We start from the raw sequence: 27,557 nt of genomic DNA on the forward strand, positions 1-27,557 counted from the left end.
ACGATGCATGTATCCAGTATTTTGGCTACTATATTAACATACACAAATAGTGGAGATTATCATCAATGTTAATTTTCATGTTTCTAGTACTTACAAATTTACACAACTTTTGTTTTGATTCATTTAGCAGCAGCAACAGAAGAACCTGAGGTGATTCCGGATCCAGCAAAACAGACAGATAGAGTGGTGAAAATAGCAGGAATAAGTGCTGGAATTCTGGTATTCATCCTGCTTCTCCTTGTTGTCATATTAATCGTCAAAAAAAGGTAAGAAAATGATCTGTGAAGATCCCACTTTTTTCCCTCTATATCAAACAACAATAAATAAATGGATTTTTTCTTACAGGTCTTTAAATAAATCAGTAAATAAAGTTTCAGGACCAGTAATTCACATCAGCTTTTGGATGAATTCATTGTATTTCCTGATTTTTTCTTTTTTCCTCTTTCTTTATCTTTCTTTCTTTCTTTCTTTCTTTCTTTCTTTCTTTCTTTCTTTCTTTCTTTCTTTCTTTCTTTCTTTCTTTCTTTCTTTCTTTCTTTCTTTCTTTCTCTCCTTTCTCTCCTTTCTCTCTTTCTTTCTCTCTTTCTTTCTCTCTTTCTCTCTTTCTTTCTCTCTTTCTTTCTCTCTTTCTCTCTTTCTTTCTCTCTTTCTTTCTCTCTTTCTTTCTTCTGTGATTCTTATGGTGGATTTAAAGAGAGAATTACTTTATATTTGCAATCCAATAACTATACTTTTTCTCATACTTACTCATTTCCAAGTGGTTTTAAGTTGCAGTTGGAGGAATGTACAAAACATTAGAATGAGTGGAATTGAAATTAATGGATGCTATTTTTTTTGAGGCAAAATAAGAGTAACTTACTGCACTTTTTATGTTGTAATCACCTAATGAATTTGGTTTTCTATATGCAGCTCTAATGAGTTGTTTGTATCCATATATTATCCAACTTGCAAAATAATGTAATTTTATACCTCTGTTTATGCTCTTGTAAACCTAGTTTTTTCTTCAAAGTCATACCACATCACTGTAAAATTATCTAGTGAGTTCTTAGTGCATGAAATTGTTTAAAAGTGTATTTATCTGAATGAATTTTAATTCTTTAGTGCTTCCTTAGAAAATAAGCAATAGCGCCATCTTTGGGAACTGTAAAATGAGAACTCAGCAAAAAAGTGCTGCGTGTAAACTGTGTTTCAGCACAAAACGCTGCTGCGTGTAAACTGTGCTAAAGCATAGCTCGTGCAGTTTTTAAGAGTGTTGACTTCCCAGTAGTTGCAACTCTTTTAACCTGGCATAAAAGTTCATAACATGTCTCTATGAATCTGTAGCCATAGCACCATAGCTCCTGATACAAACAGTTTTTTTCTCTCTCTCTGCACGCTTTCCCTGGCCCGTCCCCTTCACAGTGCACAAACTGCTTTGCTCTTGCGTAGAATGAGACCTTTGTCTTCCAGGGGGTTGTGCACTGCCTTCCCTTTCCCTCTGCAGAATTCTTAATGAAGGGTATATTTGTGATTGTTGCAAATGTTCCTCTGAAAATACAGCTTTCTATTCTTTTTAAAAAGTAAGAAAACATTAAAATTGTGCCTAAGATCATTCTATATGTTATAATTACTGATTTCCATTAGATTTTTTTAATTTATTGCCTTTTTACAATTATCTCTGGAGGTATATAACTTGGAGGAGAAACGTCTGCATTAGAAACATTAGGTATGCTTACAGTGTTCTGTGTTAGTTAGCTACATATGTGATTTTTCCCAAAATTGCTTTTACTTTTCTCTGTTGTTTACCTCTGTGGTTGAGAATTAACACATATGCAAAAGATCCAACCCATCATGTGCAAAAAAAGACATGCAGTCAGGCGGTTTTCTTTATTTACACAACTTTTGAGGAACAAAACCAACAAGAAGTTGTTTTTCAGCTTTCAGGAAGGAATCTCTATTTTACATGATTATTGCGAGATACGTGCTGGGGAGTGCCATCTTCTCGCTGTGTGTTGCAGTGCTCCCCTCATGTTTAATAGACAACTGTGTGTGTGTGTGAGAGAGAGAGAGAAAGAGAGAGAGACTGTCTACTGATGTATATTGTCAGTCACTTCCAGGTGGGTTTGGCTAGTTTTGCAAGTAACGTAAGAAATAGGTACAAACTCCATTTGTTTGATTTTTACTGTCCTTTTTAGCTCGTGCATTCAGAGTCATTTTAGACTTGTACTTTCATTGCTGAATTGTCTCATGAAAGTGAGTTAATTACACCAGTGAAATGATACCTTAAAATTTTCCATTTCTCCCTTCCCTTCTCTGACCCTGCAAAGGCAGGACCCTCTTAGGGAACGATACTTGATCATCATTCTAAAGTACATAACATTTCTAAGCTCCTCTACTATTCTGTATTCAAAATAGGTGTGAAATTAACCCATGTAATGAACCTTTAATGTTTGGTAATTTTTCGTCATGGTAGTTTAATTGGCTGTCTGTTGTGTATTTCGTAGGTGGGTCCTCCCCCTCCATGGGAAAGTGGGCCAATTTTTTTTAATCTCAGCTTTAGTCAGGGTCTCTTGTGACAAGCACAGATTGTACACCTGAGGTAACTTAGTCCATCTAGTGAACTAGGGCTATTCGTATAAGCAAGCCAGGAGCAGTCATTCCAACACTGACACGTTCACACGTACATAAACACACCTCAGTTAGCATGGTCGGACTGAAAACTGATCAGTTTTAATCATCTGCTGTAGTGCACATGTTCACTGATCCATTATGTAGTATCCCTTTTGGTGCCTGAATTGACCACAAACTTATTACACAGAAACATCAATAAAACAATGGTTTCTGCATCTTCTTTGTTTTCTAAAGCCTCATGCACTGCCATAGATACCTAAATCTGATTAAATGCAGCATTATTTTTTATTTTAAGATGGAGTACTAAGTGGTTTTTTCATGTGCTTGAGATGTTTTAGGCTTCTCCTCATCATTTTGTATGAATTGGTTTGAAGTTTTGCTGAATGAAGCTCTTAACGGCTCTTGCAGAGTTTTACTGGAGTAATCAAACCAACTAAGAAAAGGGATACTGCATCTTTAACAAGCAATGCCATTTTTTGTTTTGTTTTGTTTTTTAGTCATCGTTGAACTATTTCCAAATGTATTTCATTTCCTTCCATTTGTTACCTTCCATATTTTTAATGCTTAGCATGAATACATCAGCATTGCCAATTGTAAGAGTTTAAAATATAAAGTGTATGTTTGTATTCAGGAAATGTGTGGTATATGTCAGTACACACATACCTGTTGTAAATGTCATCCTCTAAAATGTGTGTACTCATATAGCTACATACAACATGTATACAAACATACATGTATACACCTGTGTACCAAAAAAGATGTTAAAATGAATTACATGAAATTTCTGATTAAATGTATTTATTAATGCAATCTTTATTTTTTGTAACTGAAAAGTAAAAAGCATATTTTCTGCACAAGATTTGTACACAGCTGTTCACTTGTCATGACATTTAGGTGATGATCGTTATATTATGCTGAACTGCATGTTGAAAGTACACAATCCATTTAATTTTCAATTTTTTTGCCAATAAATGAAATCTCAGCATGTAATTTTCTCAAGTGATCTTTCTAAAAAAACAATCATTTTTATATGCTAATGTATTTTTTTTAATTGCATGGCAAAGTAAGGCTAGTTTGTGCATGAGCAAGTTGAAATGCTAACCAAAGAAACATGACTTTTTCAAATTTTTTTTTTAAACGCACATTTCTCTGCTTTATTGAATGTGACAGAGTCACGCTTTTCATTCACCATTGCTTCTCTTTTTCCACTGTCTGTGATTTGCTTGCCAGGAGGAGCTACTATTCTTACTCCTACTATCTGTAAGTAGAATACGGGTGACTTACTATTTTACATGTTGTAAAGATGCAGTATCCCTTTTAAAAAAAAAAAAAAGGAAAAGTCTTTGTAATTTGCCTAAAGTTTTATTGATAATTATTTCTCCTTATTCTCAGGTTGAAAAATTGCTTATTTCATTGTTTCTCTTATTCTTACTCTGGTTTGTTTTTACTGATTTTTTTTTAAAGGGATATTGTATTTCTAACTGTATATTGACACTTTTGCTTTTTGCTACAGTTTTCCCCATAACTATCATTTTAGTTTATTGTAATCATAACTTAATTTGCATTATGGTTCACATTGACACATCACACTAAGAAAAAAATCTGCTTTCCCATTTCCTAGCTAGAGACCCGTGCTTGTAAATCACAGATTGCTTTCTCAGCGCATCAGGTCAGAAGTGGCTGATGCAGCACTTACCCTCTGCAGATGTCCAGATGCCAGACCTCTACAAACAGGTTGCTGCCCTACCAGTGCTAGGAATGTTTCGGACTTTTATTTATTTATTTATTTTTAACAGAAATATATTTTGTGAAGAGGTCTGTACCTGTTGATTTGATTGTCAGGTGCTTTGCAGACGCATTTTAAAGTGTGGATCTTACTGTATGATGCTGGTTTGCCTAAGGTTTTGCTTCACTGAAGCAAAATTGACATTTTTCTATGTGGTGGTGCCCAAGTGAGTTTGTGAGGGCTGCAGCGGTTTGGGCTGTGACTGAGCAAAGCAGTTGTACACATTCTTGATTTTAAAGAAATGCATAAAGCCCTTGACTTCGGTGAAGGATCTAAGAGTGCACTCGAGTCCTTTGATGAACTGGTGGTGTCTGATAGTGACGCTCTTCCACATTTTTAAGCAGATTAGTGGACTTCTTTAAACAAACTTGAAAATTAAAAAACCTAAGCTGGCTTAGCTAACTGCCATTCTCCAGTTTATTGTGACAAATTCTAATTTCCTTGTTAAATAACAATTGCTTCAGCCAGAGATAATTAACTGCAGAGCTTCACGCTAGGATGGACGGAGCGCTTCTCCCTCCAGCTCCCACCGCACCGCCCACCTGCACAGGGTCAGGCCATGGGGTCCCTCGGCACGGAAGGAGAACCCTTCACACTTCTGCCAGCCTCGAGTGCTACATAATGATTTGCCTAACTGGCATCAGTCATCGATTGCGTATGCCTTTAGCCGAATGAAGGAAAAAAAAAAGAAAAGGAGAAAAAGTCAAGCCTGCAGGGAGTCAGGAGCTGTTAAACAATAAAACTGTCCTCACATTGAGCAGCAGTGCTAGAACACAATGGGCCTTTTTAGAATTTGAAGCAGAGCATAAGAATTAGAAACCTAGCTACTGTAATAAGCTAATAACTTGAAAGCTTAATAGCTGTTGATTTATTTAGCGTAGCTAGCAAGTTTTGTTACAAAGCGATGCTTCAAAGAAGGGCTTAATACAGTCGACAGATGAGATGTAATAGTCTTTTTGTTCCATTCCTGAGGTGGCTTTAGAAAAATACAGTCTTCAGTGTACGGAGGATATCTGAAAGGCTTTGAAACTTAAAAAAAAAAAAAAAGTCTGAACTAGAAATGCCAGTTTTGTGAAAGCTTTGATAGCATTGGGAACCGGTTATAAAGCTCAAGCAGTTTCACTTCTGGAAGTTCTGATGATATTCATTTAAAATATTTGTTCAACCAGAGTATTGTTGAAACTAACTTTTCTTCAGTAAATATGAATGTTGGGAGTAAACATTGAAAATAACACATTTCAGGGGAGGCATCCAGCTGTCACTGGTTTGTGTTTTGCTTTTTTTGTTGTTGTTGGGTGTTTTTTTGTTTGTTTGTTTGCTTCTTACTTTTCACTGAACAACTAAAATATACAGAATTCTCATGTACACCACAAGGATTTGATGAAAAATGATAGGCTTAGAGACTACCTTTGGGATTTTGGTTGCACAAAAGAAGAGTTGCAAAAAACAACCATCGTACTGTGAAAGGAAAAAGAAAAAGTAGAAAAAAAAAAAAACAACACAAGGAGATGAGTTTGATTAGTGGAAGAACTTTGTTATTCTCGGGTGTGCTTTGTCCATCTGTATTCTACTTTGTAGCCCTTTATTCTGAACTACGACTATTGGGAATAGTTCTCCAACACTGGAGAAGAAAATATACAAAACATGAAGTGCTCCCTCACCTAGAGAATGGTGTAGGTCATTTCTGGTGGATGTTTCCAGGGCTTAACATGTACATGGATTGATAATTTCCGCTAATGTTCTTTTTGTCTACTAATACTAGAACGCAGCACAGAATCCTAAAGTTATCAGAGAATACAGCATACAGTCCTTTTGTCTAGAGAAATGTAAGATTAGTGCTGTACAAGCACTTACCCAGGTATCTCACAGTACTCCATGTAGAAAAGACTCATGAAATTAAGCTGTGTTTTAAACATATTTTTGAGAATACAGTATTTTCAGTGATGATTGTGTCTCTCCCATGTAGTGTCAGATTTATCCAAATAAACAAGTTGGCTATCTGCTATATTACAATTAAGAGCTTCAGATGAAAACTGGAAGAAAATATTGAGATTACAGAACAGTCTAATGTATGTTACAGATTCCTGAAGAACCAAGGTTCAAAACCAAAGGTTCAAAACCAAGGTTCAAAACCAAAGGCTTTGCATACTTTGTACTACTTGAGGTTGTACTTTAAGAATATTGTCTTAAAGTGATAATTAAAATATAGTCTGCTTCCATCTGACTTCTGGGGACAGTGAAAGCTACTTCAGTTCTTCATCAAAAGGAACGAACTGAGAGATATCACCTAAGTGTGCACTTCAAGGGCACTGGCTGTTAATTTGGGGGGTTAGTTGTACAAACTGGGTTTTGCTAACAGCTTTGCTGTGATACTGAGTATAAGGCTGTTAGTATCAAAATGTAAGCTATCCCCAAACTGCATGCAGAATGGTGCAAATTTTTGTTTGTTTTTTAAATAACAAAAGTTCAGTGTCAGGAGCAAAGATAGCATGGTATCATGTCGTATGTTGTGTACCAAATGGGAGGAACAACTTCTAACATAAAAGGTAATGTGAATCCATATTAAATAATTATGTTTCTTTTGTTATTTCACGGTTGTGTGTTTTTTTTTTAAACTAACAAAGTAATTCAGAAGGTTAAATGATTTCTTCCTAATAAGGAAACCAAGGGGACTGATTTATCCGTTTATAAAATCAAAACACATTTAAATGGAGATGGTTGATAAAACTGCATGCACAGATGCTTCTTATTTTTCATTTCAGTTAAAATGTAATTATATTCTCTAATTTGTTTATATTAGTGTAATTACTCTGCAGGAAAAAGATATTATCAGGGTACAGAAGTTAGAACTTTAATTACAGCATTCGTGTGTGTACAGAAAATATACTGTCATAACTTTTATAACAGGGTGCATAGTTTTATCGATTCCATGCTGGAAAAGGTGTACACAGGAAAACCAGCCAAACTTTTCAGTCATTTGGATTATAGATATTTATTATTGTAGACATCAGCGTTCATCAAACATTAAGGTGCTTGGGGTTTTTTCTTTTGGCTGGGCAGCAAACTCGCAAAGAAGCGCAAGGATGCCATGGGGACCACCCGACAGGAGATGACGCACATGGTGAATGCAATGGACAGGAGTTACGCTGACCAGAGCACCCTGCATGCAGAGGATCCCCTTTCTATCACATTTATGGATTCTCATAACTTCAGCCCCAGATGTAAGTACAACAGTCAGAGATATTTCAGAGAGTAGGTTTCCATGTAGGAACATGGAAAACAGTTCTACTTTTTTATGAAAACGATTCTAAGCTCCAGGTTTGCTAGAAGGACACGTAAATACAAACGTTGAATAGATATATTTGTACGTTATCCTTAGTTGTGTATGGACAATTATTTAAATATTTTTATGTACTTTCAGTATGCATTGTTGTTCTGGGAAAAAAATACATTTCAGAAATGTCTCAAATTCTGAAATAGTTTTCCTTCATGAGGATATTTAATACCAACATGTTAAATATTACTGCATAACACCATGTCTGTAATGAATAATAATCTGAGGTCCAAATTAATTTCTTTCTTTTGGCAGTAAGGATATTATAACAGAAGGAAACATTGACAATTTTCATTGCTGTTTGTGAAGTTTAGGAACAAGCTTGTTAATATACCCACAGATTTGTTCTGTATTTGTATTTCTTTATTGTAGTCTTGCCAGATGTCTGGTTTTGACAAAGTTTGGCAGTTTGGGTTTCTGACTGTTAAGTGTCTGGGTTGTAGCTACCACTGAAAGTCCCGCCTGCCTGCCTTCCAGCATCTGCTGTATGGCTTACACAAAAGGGACATACTCCACTGACTATATCTGTAAACTAGTTCTGCCATAGAGCTGGCAGTAACCTGACCTCGCGGCACCATGGACTTCTGGGCTTGGCTTTAAACAGTTCTGAGCAGTCTGAGCTGCTTCTGAACTTTCTGTCTTTTGGGCATGGCACCCCTTCTCCCATCTCCCTTCTCCTGCCTCCCGTACTGCTTATGATGCTTCTGCAAAATGCATCCCTTAAGGGTGTTAAATTCTTTCCTGATTGTTTTAAGGAAAATGGAGTTTGGAAGAGGGTTATGGTTAGTCTATTGAAGCTTACCAAACTGCAGAACTGCAGAGTGCTAACATTTAAAAGGTCTCATAACCAATTAAAAATGGTAGGTTAGTGAGTTTTTGTGCACAGTTTTAGCTAGAACTGTTTGAAAATTCCCCAAAGTTTGATGTCTTATTGGCACTGAAATTCACAGAGACAGCTTTACAGTTTGATTTGGACTAAGTTATTGTGGATCCCAGGCAAAGTATCCATCAGGAACCTACATGACTATTAGTGAGCTGGGGCTGCCAGGCACTTGGGCAGCCTTCCGCATGGGCCAACCTGAAGCCAAGAGCCCCCAAGCCCCAGCTACTGCAGCTGTCCTGGTTGGTTGGCAAAGGAGTATGGCACCACTGTTTTCCAGCTTCCTAGGTATGTGATTTTTGGGGTGTTGGAGGATTCAGTTCTCCTGACCATCATCTGTTCTGGGGCAATGAACTGTTCAGGTTTCCAGGGTTTCAGCTCTGGGACAAACTATTAGACAGATTGCTTCAGAATTTGAACTCCATTTTGTCACAGAGCTGTTGATATTTTCATTTTTTGTTCCACATTGGAACAAAACCAAATTCTGTATTCTGCCATTCCTTTCTGAAACAACTTATTTGTCTCTGCACTGTTCTAGTTATAATAGCAAATGATAAAAATATGTGCATTTTATTCAAACATTTACGTCTGTGTGTCTGTGGTTTTCCTATATTCATTAAGGGCAGTATCTTTATTATAGCACATTAAAAAAAAAGCTATTAACTGTAAATATGCATTTTTTTAAATTACTTGGAAGACTTTAAAGAAATACCATTTTATTTTGAGATGAGCTATTCAAGCATTACGTGAGCGAACGGGTTTAAAAGGAAAGGACCTGGTTCTATGAATACAAACCTTTATTGTGAAGAAAGAACAATAGTGAAGGAGGAGCCCTTTCAGAAACTAAATTGCATGTAATGCCTTCTTTATTTCATTTCAGTAAGATCTCTTTGCCTTTATCATTACATTTCTGAAGTCCAAAATCACTGCCTTTCATTTCTCTTTTATTCAGGATGCATTCTGGAACTCTGTATTCATTCTGTTTCTTCTGTTGTAACAAAATTAATAGGATTTAGTTATCACTTGGATTTTTTTTCTCTTTAAGTATGTTGTTTTTATTCTTAAAAATACACAAATTGAGGGTAATGTATTTCTTCATGAGCTTTGTTTTCCTACAGTGCCCAATGATCCACTTGTGCCGACAGCTGTGTTAGGTGAGGACCGTAGTCCTTCATTATCCATTCCTGCATGAGTTTCCTTTCCTTGCATGGTTGAACATTGAAACAGCGTGTTTAATGTAAAAGATAGCTATGCTGTTGTCACAAAATAACTCTACACTCAGTTTATCAATTTAGAATTAAACTGGCACTGCTTTTAGAATAAAAAATGTTTTATGTTCTCATTAAGAAGTGATTCGTAGTCAGTGCTAACTGAAGAATAAATGAGTAAATAGGTAAATCGAAAATACCGAAACTTTTCTCCCTAGAACATTGAAATAGAGTTCAGATGAGCTAACACGTGAAACTAGAATTCTCTTAATAGATACATGAAAAAAAAAAAAAAAATCTGTATTAGTATTACTTGGCACCCTAAGCTTAATTTTCTACCTGTTTAATAAAAAGAAAAATAGAAAAGGGAAAAACATCTATAAAATCCAAGAGAAACTATTTCATGCATTGGTTCTGTACAAATATCCTTGTATTGCTATATTAATTACATGTTTCAATTGACCTTAATTAGTATGCTTCTCAACTTTGTGATTACTTCAAAAAGAACAACAGATGTTGGGAGTGGCCAGGCTGTTTATTTCTGTGCCAAATCTAACAGTGTAAGCATTTCTTTTAAGTGCTGAGTTTAAAAACAAAATGCAAAAATAAAAGTATAATTTGTACACAGATTTTTAGTATGATAAATACAGTGTGCAATATTGAGTTTCAGTCAGTTGCTGAGGTTATTTTAGGATAAAAGACAAATATCAGGAAGTGGACATGAATATAAACTGAGGTTGAAAGTTAGATTCCTAGAAGTGAAGTTTAAAGGGATGTGGAAACAATTTAATCCCTCCTCTGTTTTGAGATGGTTTAGTGTAATTACAATCTAGACTGTTTCTGGAAATTGATTGTGTTGTTTCTTCTAAAAATTTAGGACCAAAGCTCTGTTTTCTGACTGAGTACTAGTTACTATTAACCGAGTATTATTACTAATCACTCCTAGTTTTTCCCAATCCTAGTTTTTAGTTGTCTAGACTAAATCTTCTTTGCTGGAAATTTACCCATTTCCTTTTGAGAGATTCAAAAAATACAGAGAACTGACATACTCCTGTCCTTGTAAAACAGTGTTTTATCCATTAAAAGGGTCATACATTCTCTGTAGTCTCTCTTCCAGTTGAGTTAAACACAGTTCTTTCACTCTTTATCTTGTAGTTGATGTCTCCTAAAAATTTTTGTCGTTCTTTTCCTCTGAACACTTTCCAACCCATAGCTTGAATTTTTTAATTGTGGTGCCCCAAATCAGGTACAGCTCTTAGGAGGTGTCTCAATGCTGAGTAGAGTGGAATAGGTACCCCTACATCCTGTTTACAGTGTCCCTGCTACCTGAACCATGTGTTGTCTTGTGCTCATGTAGTTGACTTGTACTGAGTTACCCTCTAAAATCCCAACTATCATTACCCAGTCCACTAGTCAATTTTGTAGCTTTATATTGACTTCCCTTTTCCACACACCATACGTTTCGTTCTTTGTTTAATCACCTTGTTGATTTATGCATGTGTCCCAAATAATCAAGATAACTGTGAAATTTGATCCTGTACTTGCAAACTGCTTGTGCCCTCTGCCCATATAATCAGGGCATTTTCTATCCCATTGTGCAAGTTGTAGGTAAAGATACTGATAAAGGAGGAACCTTTGCAGATCTTCATTTCAGTTGTCTTCTGAGACTGACAGCAAATCATTATTTACTACTTTGTGAGTGGTCTTTGGTCTTTGTCAAGGTGGTGTGTATTCGCCATGTGGGAGATTTATCAAGCCATATTCTGCCCATTTCTTTTTGGTAATGTTGCAAATGACGTTCTCGTTAATATAATAACAGTCAAGCATGGTTAGAAAGTTTATGACCATCAGAGCTGTTAGATGCTTGAGTTTTCCACTTTAGACCCAAGGAAACCTAACCAGGTGGTTGAAGAGGTTTGTGAGGAGGGGTGAAATGTCACAGGTGCCTGAAAGAGCAATGGGTTAGACTCAGTGATCCTGAATACTTACTAAAATTACATCAATGGATTTACAGTTTATTTAAAAACAAGTCTGTTCTTGTAAGGCCTTTCATATCCTTTAGCTTCATTTCAGGCTCACACAAGTTACATAGATACGGTCTGGTGATACTGGACAAGCTATTCCTAACAGTTCATTTGGGCTTTGAGCACATTGCAAAGGCCAATCTGCTGCCACTGTGTTGTGGTAGATAACCAGACATAGGCAGCTGTGAACAGCAAGGACAAGGGATTAACTGAAGAACAGATTAACAGTCCTGTCTGTGTTTCCATCTACTGGTAATGGTGTTTTGGGCATGAGAGTCTCTTGCTACAAGCAAAACGATGCTAGTTGGAAGAGGTAATATCATTCATTACAGGGACTGAAACAGTGAAAAGAGGTAGACTAGCTTCTGGCACACCATGTAGAAGGGGTTGAGTAGCCGAGATCATTTGGCATGCTTCTTCTCCACATAACCCTTACTTGGCCCAATATCACAACACAGTTTTCCTCTGCTTTATTTAGAGATGAGCAAAATTGTATGGGCTCTAAATTATAGAAAAATTTATTTTGTGTGAAGCTGTTTTCATTCTATAGCTGTACTAGATGTCTTTTTCTTCATGTGTGTCTTTATTAATGCCACACTCCATTCTTTGTACATTAGCACTAAGTTAGTATGACAATTTTGCTTTTCTCAAGTCCCTATCGTTATACTGATAGCATAATATGGCCCTTGTGTTTTTAAAACTGCTTTCATTGTTGCCTATTGTGAAGCTTTAACAACTATTAATGTCATCTTCTTTTAGTCATTTTCTAATATAGTCCTGAAATAAATTTCTTATGTTCTGTTCACTCATTGTTTTTTGCTGCTTCAATGGGTTAAAGTGCCTATTACTGGTAAGTATACAGCAAGGAATGGGGGAAACTGAAAATCCTGAGGTGGTTTGAAATGTGTATCATTTAATATGTGTGACACTACAATAAAGAGTGACTGCTGCATGTCACTCACATTATTGAGCAGTTTAGTGAGGCATAAATGTACTGAAATTAGCAACTTGTGTGACAGTTCAAAGAATCGGGCTTCTTACTGGGAGATCTCATTTCGGAAGGCATTAACAGGTTTTGCACTGGCAGAATTGTAGCAAATCCAACCCTTGGAGAGTCCGTCTGTCCTTTCGTGTCACTCCCCCCCCCCACCACCTTTTTTTTTTCTTCCTAGAGGTTTAATTCCTGAATCCTTTGCGGGGAAAATGGTAGACTGATTGCAAAGAAACATGTGAGTGGTCAGGCACCCACTGCTCGATTCTGTTGCTACACTCCTAAAGATTTCAATTACAATTTTTCTTCTTCTGTAAATTCACTTAAATTGCTGATTGCTAATTTAAAAAAAAATGTTTCACAGAAGAGACTGACTAAATGTCATCATTTCCTAGATTTTTGGCGTTTGGTTTTGATAAAATAAACACAGGACAATGAAGGAGACTATTTATACAGAGTAAAAATTGCAGCTCAAATCAACATACCCCCAGTGTTATTTCTCTACTAAAATATCTGAGTGAAAATGACCACTCTGAAGTGTTGATTCTTCTTCCCAGATGGAGTTGATGTTCTGAAGCTGTAACAGAATTGCTTCAGTTTTTTAGTTGGATCTCAGTTTACTGTTTGATGGCTTTAGACAAGTGATGTGCTGATAACACTACAGAGTTATTCTAATTTATTCTTTAAGGTGTAGTATTGTTGATGATACCTATTAGTCATTAAAAAAGTTACTTTAGGTGTTAGAGGCTGGAGTTCCCAAGAACATGAATGTCATAAAGTTCTGTAGCTCCAAATAAAATGCCTTTCAGGCATCTCTATTGCAGGATGAAGGATAGCCAACTTCTGTATTTGTTTGCAGTTAAACTGTTTTATGTACTTCCCAGGATTTATGTGCTGGAGAGTAAGTACTTTGCATTCTCAGAAATTAGACATGTTTTTGAAGGAAGAGACTGAAAATAGATCTCGATATGTATAGCAGCAGGTGTTATTGCCCCATGGGTACCTAATGCATTGCTTTCTTGTGAACGCAGATGAAAATCACAGTGCAACAGCAGAGTCCAGTCGCCTCCTGGATGTTCCTCGTTACCTGTGTGAAGGCACAGAGTCCCCATACCAGACTGGGCAGCTGCACCCTGCCATCAGAGTGGCTGATTTACTGCAGCATATTAACCTGATGAAGACCTCTGACAGCTATGGATTTAAAGAGGAGTATGAGGTGAGATCTTTGGTGGTTTAACTTGCAAAATATTTTGCTAGCAAAAATCCCTTTGAAAGCTGCAGCCTTTTGTTTGCATTGCATTACAGAAGGGAGCAACTAAATGTCATGGGATTAAGAGGGGAAAAAAAAAAAAAAAAAAAGCAGGCCTGAGATTCCTAGGTATCTAATCCAAAGGTGAAACAGTAAGTGGAGTCCAATGGTTTGAGTCATTACAAGTGCCTGGAAAAAATACTGCATGTATTCTATAGAGCATAAGGAGACAAGCCCAGCTGAATCTTTTTGACATATTGTAAGAATTTCCACCCCTTTGTCACTGCTTCTTAGTTGAAATGCTGTAATTAGTTATGTGAGTTTTCCTAGCCGTCTTCCATGCAGATCTCCTGGATTAGGTTAAAGTAATGATTTAGCCTGGCTGGTTTTGCCAGAAGCACAGACTGGAAGCACTCTTATGATTTATTGTAGCATCTCAGTAGGGTAATACTGGGGCTAAACTCCAGCTGAGAAGCAGTAAAGAAGTGCCAAGGGTAGAAACTTCCTGAATTTCTAATTAGACCTGCCTGAGCAAAGGTAAACCAAAAATTCCCAGCACCGGAGGTAGAAGATGAGTACAGATGCATTTTACTTCTGATCGGTGAATCTGTTTGTGATTCTTTGGAATTAGAGTATCAGGCAGTGCACAAAGTAAAGATGGGAATGATACTGCCAAGGTCGCATGCAATACAGCTAGGTTTAAAATGAGTTTTCTATGAGTAAGTAATCTCTTCTGACTCAGTTTTCAACCTTCTCTCCTTTCTGCAGCTGTCTCTACTGTAACATAAGAACTGGAATAAATAAATATGTGATTTTTAAAAGAATATTTTTCTCTTTTCCTCTCTTTTACTTAAATACGCTTCGTTACGCTCTGCCTACCTTCAGTGTCGAGGACTGCTGGGGGGAGGGTTGTCCCTGATCCCATATTGGGTGTTGTCCTGCTTACTACTTTCTGTACTGCTATACGTAACATCTTTGCCCTGGCTTGGGCTTCTGCGTGTGTGTTAAAGTTTTGTTTCCGTGGCTGCTCTGTACTTCCTGGAGCGAACTTGTCCCGCTCAGGATGAAAGAACATCTGGAAGGAAGGAATAGTATAGACCTGCAACAGCTGTAAAATATCCACAGGCTATGAAGAAAAACCCAAGGAAGAACAAAAGCTTCGTCTATCACTACTGAGAGATCAGACTCTTAAGAAGAGTTCGAAAATACAAAATAATTTTGCTAGTGGTTAGAGGGAGGGACATGAGTAAAAGCAACACAACCAATAAACATTGGCAGAGGAGGCTTCCCGATGGCTCTGTAGGAAGACAAAACACTGTGCTAAGCAATGTGAGGAAAGTAATGTAATGCTGTTGAACACAGGCTATATATTATGGTGTCTTGTAAGAAGGGTGATCAATCTACCTGTGTTATCTCAACTTGCAGTTGTTCATCCATAACAAGGGGGTCTGTGCATGTTTAGCCTCCCAGCTATTCCAGGATTTGAAATCTGGAGTCCCTCAATGACTTGCCCATTGATCCGTAAAAGTCACAGGGAGGGAGAGCCTCCCTGCCTCCCTAGATGTATTTCTGTACCATGGTGCCGTCTGGGTGACCAGAGCAGACGAGCAAAGCTGAGCTTGCTTTATGGTAGAGAAGTTCTTTTAAACTGTTAGTTTTGGAAATAAATTAATGGTCGGAATGTTTTCTTTCGGAACATTTTTATTTATAGAGTTTCTTTGAGGGGCAGTCAGCTTCTTGGGATGTCGCTAAGAAGGATCAAAACAGAACAAAGAACCGCTATGGCAACATTATAGCATGTGAGTATCAGTGTGCGTGGTTTTAGTGATAGACATAGCTGTGTACTACTACCTGTGCTGTGCTCTCTCTTGCTTAAAAAGTCTCCGGTGGCGTACCTGCATAATACCCCAATTGGAGAAGGATGGCAGTGCCTTTTCCAGGATTTTTGTCCTTCACGGTTCAACTTTCTTTCTTTTATAACTCAGGCTGAATTTCACATTTGCGTCCCTGTTGTACAAGCTGTGGTAAGCATAAATAGCGACAAGCTAGCAGTCATTTGGTTGTTAATTCTGCAGTAGTTTTCTCCAGTCATAATTTATTTCAAGTAATTCTGACAGCTTCAAAACTTTTTTTGTTTTATGTGGTTTGTAGTTGGTACATCTGAATTGTAGTAGTTTAAAGCTGATGATTAAAAGATGTGATTAATATCTGAGAGTTCTGTCTCTTGTCTTCAGGCATAAAGTTTCAATAGTTTAGATTCATCCTCTGAGGTAATGAAATTCGGTATTGTTTTACAAATGCATGGGAATGAAGCTATTGGAGAGGTCCCTGAACTGGTAGAGTTACCTTCATCAAATCAAAAGTGTGTTGCTAACAGCTACTTTGTGACTTCCTTATTTTCTTTAATATGTCCGTATGAACTTGAACAGGCTGGGGCTGGAATTAAGGAAACAGTAATCATTATTTTTGGATTTCTAGATGTCCATCAGTGGAGCTGGTTTTGAAAGGGACTTTGAGCAAGTAACCTTGTTTATTTGTGTCTTTTCACCATGTTACACTGGGATACCTTTCAGCTACAGTTAATGAAGTTTAATGAATGTTTTTGAAGTAATTGGAGACCTCAGAGAAAATGACTCTGTAATTCTGTGTAAACACTTACATTTAAGGGTTGTAAATTGTAATGTTCTTATGCCAGCTGATTTTGGTTTTCTGGAGGGTTTTCCATAATATTTTGCTTTAAAATCACACTTCAAAAAGGCACCATAAACACTTGGTTTTTACAGATGACCACTCCAGGGTGATTTTGCAACCTGTTGAAGATGATCCATCTTCAGATTACATTAATGCCAACTACATAGATGTGAGTGGACTGCACAGCTTTCTCTCTCAATTTGCTAGCTTCTCTATGTGAAACTTTTGCATGTTATGCCTACAAATTTATTGAAAGCTTTCTTTTATTAAGAACAAAATGTACACTTTCCTTGTTCTACGTCCTAGTACTCACTGACATTGTTGTGCTTTCTTTCACATCTGACTTTGGTTTGGGCTGTAGATTTGGCTGTACAGGGATGTAAGTACCACTATATGTGAATAACAGCATCCTATTGTAAATATTTAATCTAAATATTGTTATTAATTAGTTTGCTCTTCTATTTTTATTATCAGATAACTATGCATGCCTCATCTAATTTATCTCATCTGTTCCTGTAAATAATTTCCTTTTGTGTGAATATTTTTGTACATATTTTGAAAAGTTAATTTAGACTTTTAATGTAGCTCTGAATATTTTTAGATAAGTCAGGTGAATCTGTCAGTTAAAGAAAATTTGGTGTTCACTTTTTTGTTTGTTTGTTTTGATGATGATGTTTTCGGCCAATAGCTTTTCTTTTCCCCTCCTCATTTATATGTGAGAAGCTGGATAGTATGCTGTTCTGTAGTAATTTGAAAATGTACCTGTGAAGTAGATGTTTGGAAGTAGATCTGTTTGCCAAAAAGGGAGGAATGATGGCCTCTTGTGTTGTGTTTGTTTGTTTGTTTTTAACAACAATTTAGACAAACTGAATATTTAGCTGATATTTTTCTTAAGGTGCTACTTTAGGTATTACAAAGCATATACACAAACATACATATATATACATGCGTATTTTAATGCAGTAATCTCCTCACTTCTGCAGAAAATATCTCAAGTTTAAAATTCTATACTTTGATTAAAATATAAATTAAAAAGAAACTGATATGAATAGGAAATTTAAACAATTTCTTCTATGTTTTTTGATTTACAAAATCTCTAACACTTGAGTAATTAAAGAGTTGTGGTATTCATAATAATTCAAAAGATACTGGAATGGCTAGTACAAGTGTTTTTAAAATACACAGTTTTGGTTACTTTCCTTTATAATTGCACCTTACTAATTTTTCTCATCCACTGTTAGTTGATAAATTATCTAAGACTCTCCAGGGTATACAGCTTTAGCTCCAGGTATATTGCTGTCTTTTTATTTGGATATTTTTATATGGCAATCTCTGAAGTGTTAGACCCACGATATTTTGCCTGGGGCTTTAAACAGATAAATTCTCACAGATTTGTAGTAATTCCAGTTCCTTGAGGACTTTTTTTTTTTTTTTTCTTATTTAGAAGTAAATAAGATCTCATTATAACCAGACAGGAAGGCAACAAGTTAGAACTGGCACTCTGCAATTTTAAAGTGACACTTTTACCTTCTTCTGGAAAGCATTATCAAGTGCAAAGGAGGGTAACACAGATTCCACTTCAGTAATTTGAAGCTGGGGCTTGATATCAAGGACTCCAGTAGAATTTTTTTTAGTAATTTGATGCAGTCTTGGTCTCATCTGAAGTCAAGAGTAGGATACTCAGAAGTCTTTTCATGAACCCAAGAGAAAGGTGTTCTCAGTCTAGACAGGATAATGAAGTAGTCCATGGGAAAGGATATAAACTCCTTGGGTACAATGAAATCCTTCAGTTTAGTAGCAAGAATTGAGTACTGGGAATCCAAGGGCTCCTGAGCCTGATCTCCTGTAATGCAGTACTTGATTCAAGTGGCTTAATAAAACTGTACCTTAACAAATAGGGGACAACGGGGAATGGTTTTAAACTAAAACAGGGGAGATTTAGATAAGAGGTTAGGAGGAAATTCTTCACTCAGAGGGTGGTGAAGCACTGAACAGGTTGCCCAGAGAGGCTCTGGATGCCCTGTCCCTGGAGGTGTTCAAGACCAGGTTAGATGAGGCCCTGAGCTACCTGGTCTAGCGGGTGGCATCCCTGCTTATGGCAGGAGGTTGGAACTACATGATCCCTGAGGTCCTTTCCAACCCAAACCATTCTATGAAATAATTGGAGTTATTCCTTTCACATTTGCACATTGTGAAACTTTGTATTGTCTTCCCACCAGCAATATATATTTTCTTCCTCTTTGTAGCTAATGTTTCTAGCATTGGTCAAAATACATTCTCAATGACTTCCTCAAGAGCTGAATCCATTTGTCTTTTAGTTTCTATGCAGACATTTGCTGTTTAATGCTGTGTGGTACAGCTAGAGTTGGCATATACCCAGCTAAGTGGAAACATGGTTGTGTAGGGTTGTCTATTTACCTATATATATATATATATATATGTATGTGTATATACTCATGTGTATCATGTCCAGTGTAGTTCATGCACACTTTGTGCAGTAGTACAAAATATTTTGCAGAGGATTCCCTTGCAGTAAGGCCTCAGTTTTGTGCACATGCCTCACAGTAATTCTCTATTTATAAGAAGGCAAAAGGTGTGTACTTTCTTTTTTTTTCTGTTGAAATTGTTGGGAACACTGATTGAATATTGAGATAATCTGGTGGCAAAGACAATTTTTACTAAATTTTAAATAAATGCTCCATTGTACTCAGCTGGGGAGATAATGTCGAGGGAGGACGAGTTTTTAGGCCCAAGGGACCTGTCTAAAATACTCTTTTCTGGTATACTACGATGTCTGTTTAAGTCAGATGTTGTTATTTTCATTTTATTTGTTGTCATTCAAACCTTTTCAGTATTAACATTTTTTTTAGGTTTTAAGCTTCATGCTGCTCTTAAATATGGGTCTTTTCTGAAAAGGTTGTCTAGACATAAGAATTCTGTTGTACATTATGCTTTTATTTTCCCCTCCCTCTTAGTAATATGATACTCAAACTAACTTGTATTGCCGTTTTAGGGATATCAGAGACCAAGTCACTACATTGCAACCCAAGGTAAGGATCTGGCCGATATTAATCAAACCTAATAAATGCTCTTTGCAATGTCCAGCAGCATTTTGCTAGAGTGAAAGTAGATGAAAATAAAGTATATCCAATATCATGAGTTGTCTTTTTGTGTTATGGTAAATTAACATAGCATTGCTCAGTTGGAATGTGAATAAATGCACAAGTTTCACTAATTAGTCATGTTAATTAGATATTGAGCAACTCTCTAAGTGGTAAATTCAGCCGATAAAGTCACTAGCTACTACCACGATTTCCATTTATGAAGATGAATAGAGAAAAGAGGCATGTGGACAGAGAAGAGAACAGTTTCAACCTGCCTTGGGGCATTATTTTTTCTTCCCATGTTGCAATATATTATTTTACTGTTAAGGATTTAGTCCATGATGGAGATGGTAAAGATAATAATGATAAATTAAACGCTATCTCAGCAAATCTGGGTGAAGTAAGGCCAAAGAGGGACAAATCCTCTTTGTAGAAATAAATGAGAAGAAATGAAGGAAATCCTTCTAGTATAATGCACTGCTAATAAAAAGGGGAATAAGAGGAAAATATTGAATTTCTATGGAAATCATTCATTTTGTATTTCTGATAAAATTCACAGTGAGGAAAAACAAATAGATTAGTCTAAGATTGCAATGAAATATCAGAGTCTATGAATTAAAATAAAAATAATTAGATTTAGATGTGTCATTATTTGATCTGTGAGTATAATCAGATGGCTGGCTGGAAATATCCTGTTATTCATGCTCTTGCTTGATTGTACCTGAACACAAAAATGGGCAAACTAAACACTTGTTTTAAAGCAGGCTTTTTAAATTTGTGTCCACAGTTTTTTTATTTTTGTGTACGTGCTGTTTAAACTGGAATCTCTATGGCAGTTAAGTCTACATTTGTATTTTACTTCTGTTTTAGTAAATGTCTGCACATTGTAGTACAATGTAGTACAGGATACACAAATATGTTGCTGCCTTAGTGTGCAGCCTCTGATCTGGCGCATGAAGGATCATTTGTGAGTCTTCAGATGTATATCACGAAGAGTAATCATACAGTACTGCTGCGTTGTGGTCAGGGAGCTGTTTCCGAGATGGGTGTAACAGGGTAAAAGCCACTGCCCCTCAACTGAATGTGTCTCATCTCTGCAGCAGAGCAGGAGGCAAAACTGAAACAAGTGCTCCTTGTTCACTTCATGGAAAAGTACTTAAATTATTTTAAATGCCCTTCAGTGGGAAGTTTGTGCTTCAGCATCTGCTCGTGGCTGTGTGCTTTACTGGGAGCAAGATGGTAGTGCATGAGGTGTCTGCCACCAGCCTCACCACTGGTATCACCAGCACCTTGGTGAACATCACAAAGAAATTCACACTCAACACATTATTTAGCACATGTAATGCAAACCTAGTGTAGATGTAGTTGCACGTTACTGTGTCCTTGTAGTTTTCAAGGCACTTCCAGTGCTGCATTTCTTTCAAGTGGTAATTCAGTTAAACTGAGAAGATTCAGTACTGGTTAGAAATAACAATGTAGTCTGGAAACAGGTGTGATGATGTGGTTTCGTGAAGCTTTCATCTTTGAACAAGTGCATTTGTATGTGTCAGCTCTGTAAAGTTATGGATTTTATTTTTAGTGTTTGCTTTGTCTGTTTTGTTACACAGTTGTATCTGGCATTTTTCTCACAGGTCCAGTTCACGAGACTGTGTATGATTTCTGGAGAATGATATGGCAGGAGCAATCAGCTTGTGTTGTGATGGTCACAAATTTAGTGGAAGTTGGAAGAGTAAGTTTTTGTTTCACTTTTCTTTTAATGCTGCAAGCCTAAAGAAAAACCTGCTGACAAAACATACCACTAGCAGAATGTAGATGAGTCTTGTGAAGGACCATCTTGCATCATGGGAACAGAGGAAGGGGTAGAGTTGATAGTCCACATGTTGTTGCAGATTACAGTATTGCATTAAAACAAAGCTAACTTCTGAAGAGCCACCACAGACAAGTGAAGCTATGCTAGGTTTGTTTAGTGAAAAATTGTCTGAATCCAAAATTCATTTTTTTGCAAAACAGATTTCCATATTAGGTCACTCAAATGAACACAGTATGTATACTGCTGAGCAAATGTACTTCTGTATCAGTGACTAGAAACCAGCAATTTACAGTTCAGCAGTAACACTTTCCTCAGGGAGTAATATAAAGCATCTGGGATTACTTGCAACAGTTTGATTACTGATATTAAATGAATCCCAGTTAAACATAAAGTAGAAATGTATTGCGTAACTCAGCACTAAAATAAATAATAAAAAGGTCATTTTAGAAATGAGTTTGATATCTAGCTGCAGTCATGTAAAGCAGTGTAAACTCCTTGCAGCTAGTGCTTTTCTTAACAGAACCGTTATCCGTGACAAGTCATGTGAGTGCAGGTTCATTTTGGAAATGTGTGAGGTAATGCAGTATGTGCGGTAACCTCAAGCTTTTATTTTTTTCGTGGGTGTAAAACACGTCCTCATTTTGTATTTAGGTCAAGTGTTACAAGTATTGGCCTGACGACACTGAAGTTTATGGTGACTTCAAAGTGACTTGTGTAGAGATGGAGCCCCTGGCAGAGTACGTGGTCAGGACCTTTACACTCGGAAGGGTGAGCACATTTTGAAAGGGCTCAGCAAAATATTGTTCCCCGGTAGCAAGGAGTATGCTAGCACATGTTCCTGTGGGATATGAAATCCCTCTGTCTGGTTAACAGGCTCACAGTGTTGGCAGCCATATCTCACTGCAGGAGTAATGTGTTGCATCAGGGCTATCCAAACATGCATGCCACCCTGGGTTTTAGATTCGTCAGAAATGTTGACTGCTTCCCTCCCCTCTCTCATATTCACCTTTTCTCTGTAGCCAAACTTCTGAGCTGAGCTCAAGTACTTGGTTTTGAATCCTGCCTGTCATTCATCTCCATTCACTCTGCCCCGAATGCAGCTGAGCCAATCTCACTTAATCAAAGAACAAACTCTGTAAATGCAAGATATGTGATATAACTGTGGTCTTCTGATACGTCCTTTTACTTCCCTGTGTATGTTGCAGGTCATTGTCTTAATTAGCAAAACTTCTGAAAATTAATAAAAATTGCATCTATGTATAGAAGAAATACCTAATGAGGCAAAAACTAGCATACTGTAGTAGCAAAAGTAAGAATGATTAACTTGAAAACGGAAATTAAAATACAATAAGACCTTTACACTTTGTATGTTCTTTGCTTTAAATAATTGGTGAAATGATGAAAATAGCATGTAGATTCTATCAATGTTATCCATTATTTGAGTCAGAGGATATCTTGTCAATGAAATACTTTGAAATTCATAACCTTTTTTTGCCTTTGTATTACAGAGAGGCTACAATGAAATCCGTGAAGTTAAACAGTTTCATTTCACTGGCTGGCCAGATCATGGAGTTCCTTACAATGCCACAGGCCTGCTTTCATTTATAAGGAGAGTCAAATTATCTAACCCTCCTAGTGCAGGACCTATTGTCGTCCATTGCAGGTGTGTACAGATGCAGTAGATTGATTTTTTCCACACCTGTATATACGATCATTTACAATAGTCTTTTGTGAAGCATTCATCATTTTGAAATATTTTGGATTTTGTTATTTTCTTTTTGAATTGCCTGAATTCACACTACAATAGGATTTGACTGTCTAAAGCAGTTTTTGGAAATAAACAGATTCTAATACTGCTTTCCTAAATAGACTAACCAGACATTTTCTTTTTCCTACAAGAACTGCACCAGCTAAAGCATATTAAACTCCAGGCTATCGTTTTAGGTAGCCTCCAAAAATTTTGTGACAGCATTTGAGAAGCGTAGATACAGCTGCTTTGATAGCTTGGTGTTGTATATAGTGTCTGAACAGATTATTAATTTAAATCTAAGTAAAAAAGTAGATGAATGAAGATGGAATGAGGTTAGTGGCAACAGACACACATTGTTGTTTCCTGTGCAAGTTTTGCAAGGTTTATGTTGTTGGGACACAGTCCTTTCACAAACAGAATTTCCTTTCAGTACTGTGAAATGTTTAATTACATTCTATAGACAGTTACTGTCCCTTTACAGATTTTAAAATTCCCTGTGGAAAATTCTCTGTGCTGATGTAAAAACAAATCAAGCAGGAGTATTCTGGATACTGTGCTGCCTAAACCAGTTTAGTGCTTGGCTGATAAAATGGACACTTTAATTTCTTACTGTAATGTATCACTTAGAAATCATCCCTAGTCTTATTAAATAGGGACAAGATCTGTCATATTTTGAAGTGCATGAGCTTAATTATCTTCAAGATCTAAGTTTAATTAACTTATTTTATTTTTTACTTTAAGTACTGATCTAGATGATAAAAGGAGAAAAACTTTTTTTTTTTTTTTTTTGCTGTTATGTAGTGGATCAAATCTAATGGGAAATGGTTGTTTTGGGCACATCGAATGTTTTAGAAGACATTATGAAGAGAAGGAGAGAAGATAAATATTAGATAGTGGTTGTGATGAAGAAGAACTGAATGGCTTTGTAAAAATACAGTAATGGGTTTGTAGTTGTTTTAATGGGACTATTCCTAACAGTATTTACTGATCTTTTTAGTGCTGGTGCTGGGCGCACAGGTTGTTATATTGTGATCGATATCATGTTAGATATGGCAGAAAGAGAAGGAGTTGTGGATATCTACAACTGTGTGAAAGCCTTACGGTCCCGTCGCATCAACATGGTACAGACAGAGGTACGTCAGTTTTCCTTCAAAGCTTTCTGAAATGTGCTTGGTCAGAATTTCACTGTTATTTGGCAAAGAGCAGACAGCGGACCTGCTGAGGGGTTATTATCTCCATTGGGAGGCAATACTCAGTACGAACAGTGCCCAGAGCCAGGGTTGTACAACAAACCTGCCAGCTCTTTCTGTCTTCGTACAAGTGAGTGCCCTCCTAGCTTTGTAACAAAAGGAAAGCAAAGAGGACTGTTAGGCACGACCCTACAGTAGGCCTGTCTGTCACTTCTTTCCCAAGCTCCACTACCAGTAATTCCAGGAATCCCAAACTGAAGCTGGTTACCACCATTTTTGGACTATCTCTATCCCCTTTATCCATAATTTGGCTTACCTCTGGAACTTTGTATACATTTCATCCTCCCTTTTCAACTCATCTTTTATTTGCTTTGTTAACCTCATTGCCAAGCCTTTTTTCCTTTTCTGCCCTTCTTGTCTTCCATATGCCTTCAGCAGCCCCCCAGAAAAAACATTGCCATAGTGATGAAGGTGTCATAGCTCCCATTCTACCACCTGATTATCACTGAGCTGCCACAGAAACTTGGTTTATTGACCTGTATTAAGCCAGGTTTTCTGAACTACTTCACCATCTCCCTGTCCTCCCTGTAGACATCTCCCTGAGAAGTTATTTCACCTGTAATGTTGAATGTGACTATGTGCAATTGGCAGCCATGCATATCATTGTAGTTCACTGCAGTTTTTGTTCTGTGCTGCAAGACATGGCTGTTAAGGAATGAAGAAATGTTCCTGATCAACTAATCCTGCTACAGGGCCATTAATCTTTGGAAAGTGTGTGAACTGTTTCAGTCTGACTACTTCAGCCATCCTAGTTTAATCAGCTGTTGCATGTGAATTAACAGCTTTACTACCCTTCCTTACTCTTCCTCTCCCTCTTGCCTCTTACCTCTCATCTTTTCTCTGAGATTCATACTTAGGCAGCAAAGTGGAGCTCTAGTTGGAGCAGGTTCTTTTGATGGTCATCTAGACAGCAGTGGCGGCAATGGCTCCATAGCGCTGTGCATAAGGTAGCACAAGCTGTACAGCAAGAATACAACTGTGTTCTCTGGATACGTGCTCTTGTTATAGGCACATGTTAAAGTTTCTGCTGGATAGCCTCATTGCTATCCACAGGACCTAGGTAAAGCTGGATCACTTTATTCACCTTGCTGTATAGACATGATTTATGTCTATTAGTAACTCTTGAGGTGATTAAATAGTGTAGGTGCTGTGTAAAAAATGATAGAAAGCCTGACTGAAATAGGAATGCAGTTGCCTAGGACTCAGGATTTCTCAAGAAAGCCAGAAAAAAATAATAATAGAAAGAAACGCTGTTCCTATTGAGATGTGTTTATGACTTGCCCAGCTACTAGGCAATTGGTGTACTAGCTTGCATACACACACAAGGAGAGTTAGCTTGCTAATCACAGGTAGTTCTTGAAGCAATTTACACTTTCTGCTAGTATTACAAGACTGAAAGCTTTTTGGTTTGGGGGGGGGGGGAAGTAAAGCCAGTAAGTCAGTGGCATACATACAGAAACCCACAAGCACCACAAGAAAACTGACACTCTGCCCTCCCCTTCCCCCAGCTGCTGTATCTGCTTTTATGTGCTGTATGTGCTTTTAACTTATACTGATGATAAACTGGTTCTGAAGAAAACATCTTTGTTAACTGCATCCCAATTATGGCAAGAGTGTGTTTGTACTAAAGCAATATTTAATAGATTGATGGACAGACCCTACCTTGACTGAGTTTTACAGTATGCAGAAGATCTGTTTTTCCTAAAGGAAGGAAAGATTGGTTGTTTTTCAATGACAATAATTTTTGTTTCTTTGCCTAATTTGGTAGGAGCAGTACATCTTTATTCATGATGCCATTCTAGAAGCTTGCCTGTGTGGGGAAACCGCCATTCCTGTCTGCGAATTCAAAGCTGCTTATTTTGATATGATTAGAATAGACTCTCAGACAAACTCTTCGCATCTCAAAGATGAGTTTCAGGTATTTGCAGTTCCTACTAACTCTTTGTGTGACAATATATTTTTTTTTGCCTCTGGATACATTTAATTTATTTTAATGGAAAGATTTTTTGTTGTTGTTTTTTTTTAATCACATTTATAATACTTTATTCCTTACTTGTATCCCACAAAATAAAATACACCTTTATGTGCTTTACAAAGTTGTTTTAAATATGAAATACCCCTCTTTAAATAAAATTTCAGTAAGTACCTGTCTGGAATGAAGAGCCCTGGTTAGGAACCAAAGAGAGCTTTAGTTTGCATTTGCACAGCTAAGGCATAGCTTGTTTGGGCTCCAGAGGATCCTCTTTGTTTTATTCCTTTTGGAGGGGATGGTGTCATGTGGAAGCTGTTCAATGATATGTGAAGCACCTGTTACACCTGCAGTTTAATGCCCTCCAAAAGCTCCAACACAATAATCAAACAAATAGGAGCTCTTATTTGCTAATGTATTTTTGCACCCATCAAACAAAGAGGATTTGTTTATTTATTTGCTAATGTCTAATATCTGTTTGCTAATGCTTCATGTTTTCCCACATTGCAATATTTCAAATTAATTACTTGGAGACTCTTGAGAATGATGTCTGTCAGGTCAACGTGCTAAAGCCATTGTCCTCTCTCCCTTAGACCTTGAATTCTGTCACCCCTCGCCTGCAAGCTGAGGACTGCAGTATAGCCTGCTTGCCAAGGAACCATGACAAGAACCGCTTCATGGATATGCTGCCACCTGACAGATGTCTGCCTTTCTTAATCACTATTGATGGGGAGAGCAGCAACTATATCAATGCTGCTCTTATGGACGTAAGAGACTATCTCCTTTGTCTGCGTAGTGTGCCATGAAAAGCTGTGTAATATGAGAGAGAACACTTGCTGGTTTAAGAAAGGGTAATTTTTTCATACTATAGTGCCCCGTGAAACAGTCCTAACAAAGAAAG

At 37.1% G+C, this 27,557-nt stretch overlaps 1 protein-coding gene across 4 annotated transcripts in view; it reads left to right on the top strand.

The window, feature by feature from the left end:
* Positions 1-27,557, top strand: part of PTPRK (protein tyrosine phosphatase receptor type K) — a 421,511-nt gene that overhangs the window by 381,040 nt on the left and 12,914 nt on the right. The window contains exons 14-27 of one of the 4 annotated variants that reach the window (XM_066994303.1): positions 128-266; positions 7,457-7,617; positions 9,729-9,764; positions 13,865-14,049; positions 15,794-15,881; positions 16,866-16,942; positions 17,135-17,152; positions 19,787-19,823; positions 21,509-21,606; positions 22,339-22,455; positions 23,196-23,350; positions 24,435-24,570; positions 26,456-26,605; positions 27,250-27,423. In XM_066994303.1, coding sequence (XP_066850404.1) covers positions 128-266; positions 7,457-7,617; positions 9,729-9,764; positions 13,865-14,049; positions 15,794-15,881; positions 16,866-16,942; positions 17,135-17,152; positions 19,787-19,823; positions 21,509-21,606; positions 22,339-22,455; positions 23,196-23,350; positions 24,435-24,570; positions 26,456-26,605; positions 27,250-27,423 — 1,571 coding nt within the window. The remainder of the gene's footprint in view (positions 1-127; positions 267-7,456; positions 7,618-9,728; positions 9,765-13,864; positions 14,050-15,793; positions 15,882-16,865; positions 16,943-17,134; positions 17,153-19,786; positions 19,824-21,508; positions 21,607-22,338; positions 22,456-23,195; positions 23,351-24,434; positions 24,571-26,455; positions 26,606-27,249; positions 27,424-27,557) is intronic. The other 3 variants (XM_066994304.1, XM_066994305.1, XM_066994306.1) reach the window with 3 other exon arrangements.

Source organism: Anser cygnoides, chromosome 3, assembly GCF_040182565.1.
Source record: "Anser cygnoides isolate HZ-2024a breed goose chromosome 3, Taihu_goose_T2T_genome, whole genome shotgun sequence".
In the NCBI taxonomy this organism is placed as follows: domain Eukaryota; kingdom Metazoa; phylum Chordata; class Aves; order Anseriformes; family Anatidae; genus Anser; species Anser cygnoides.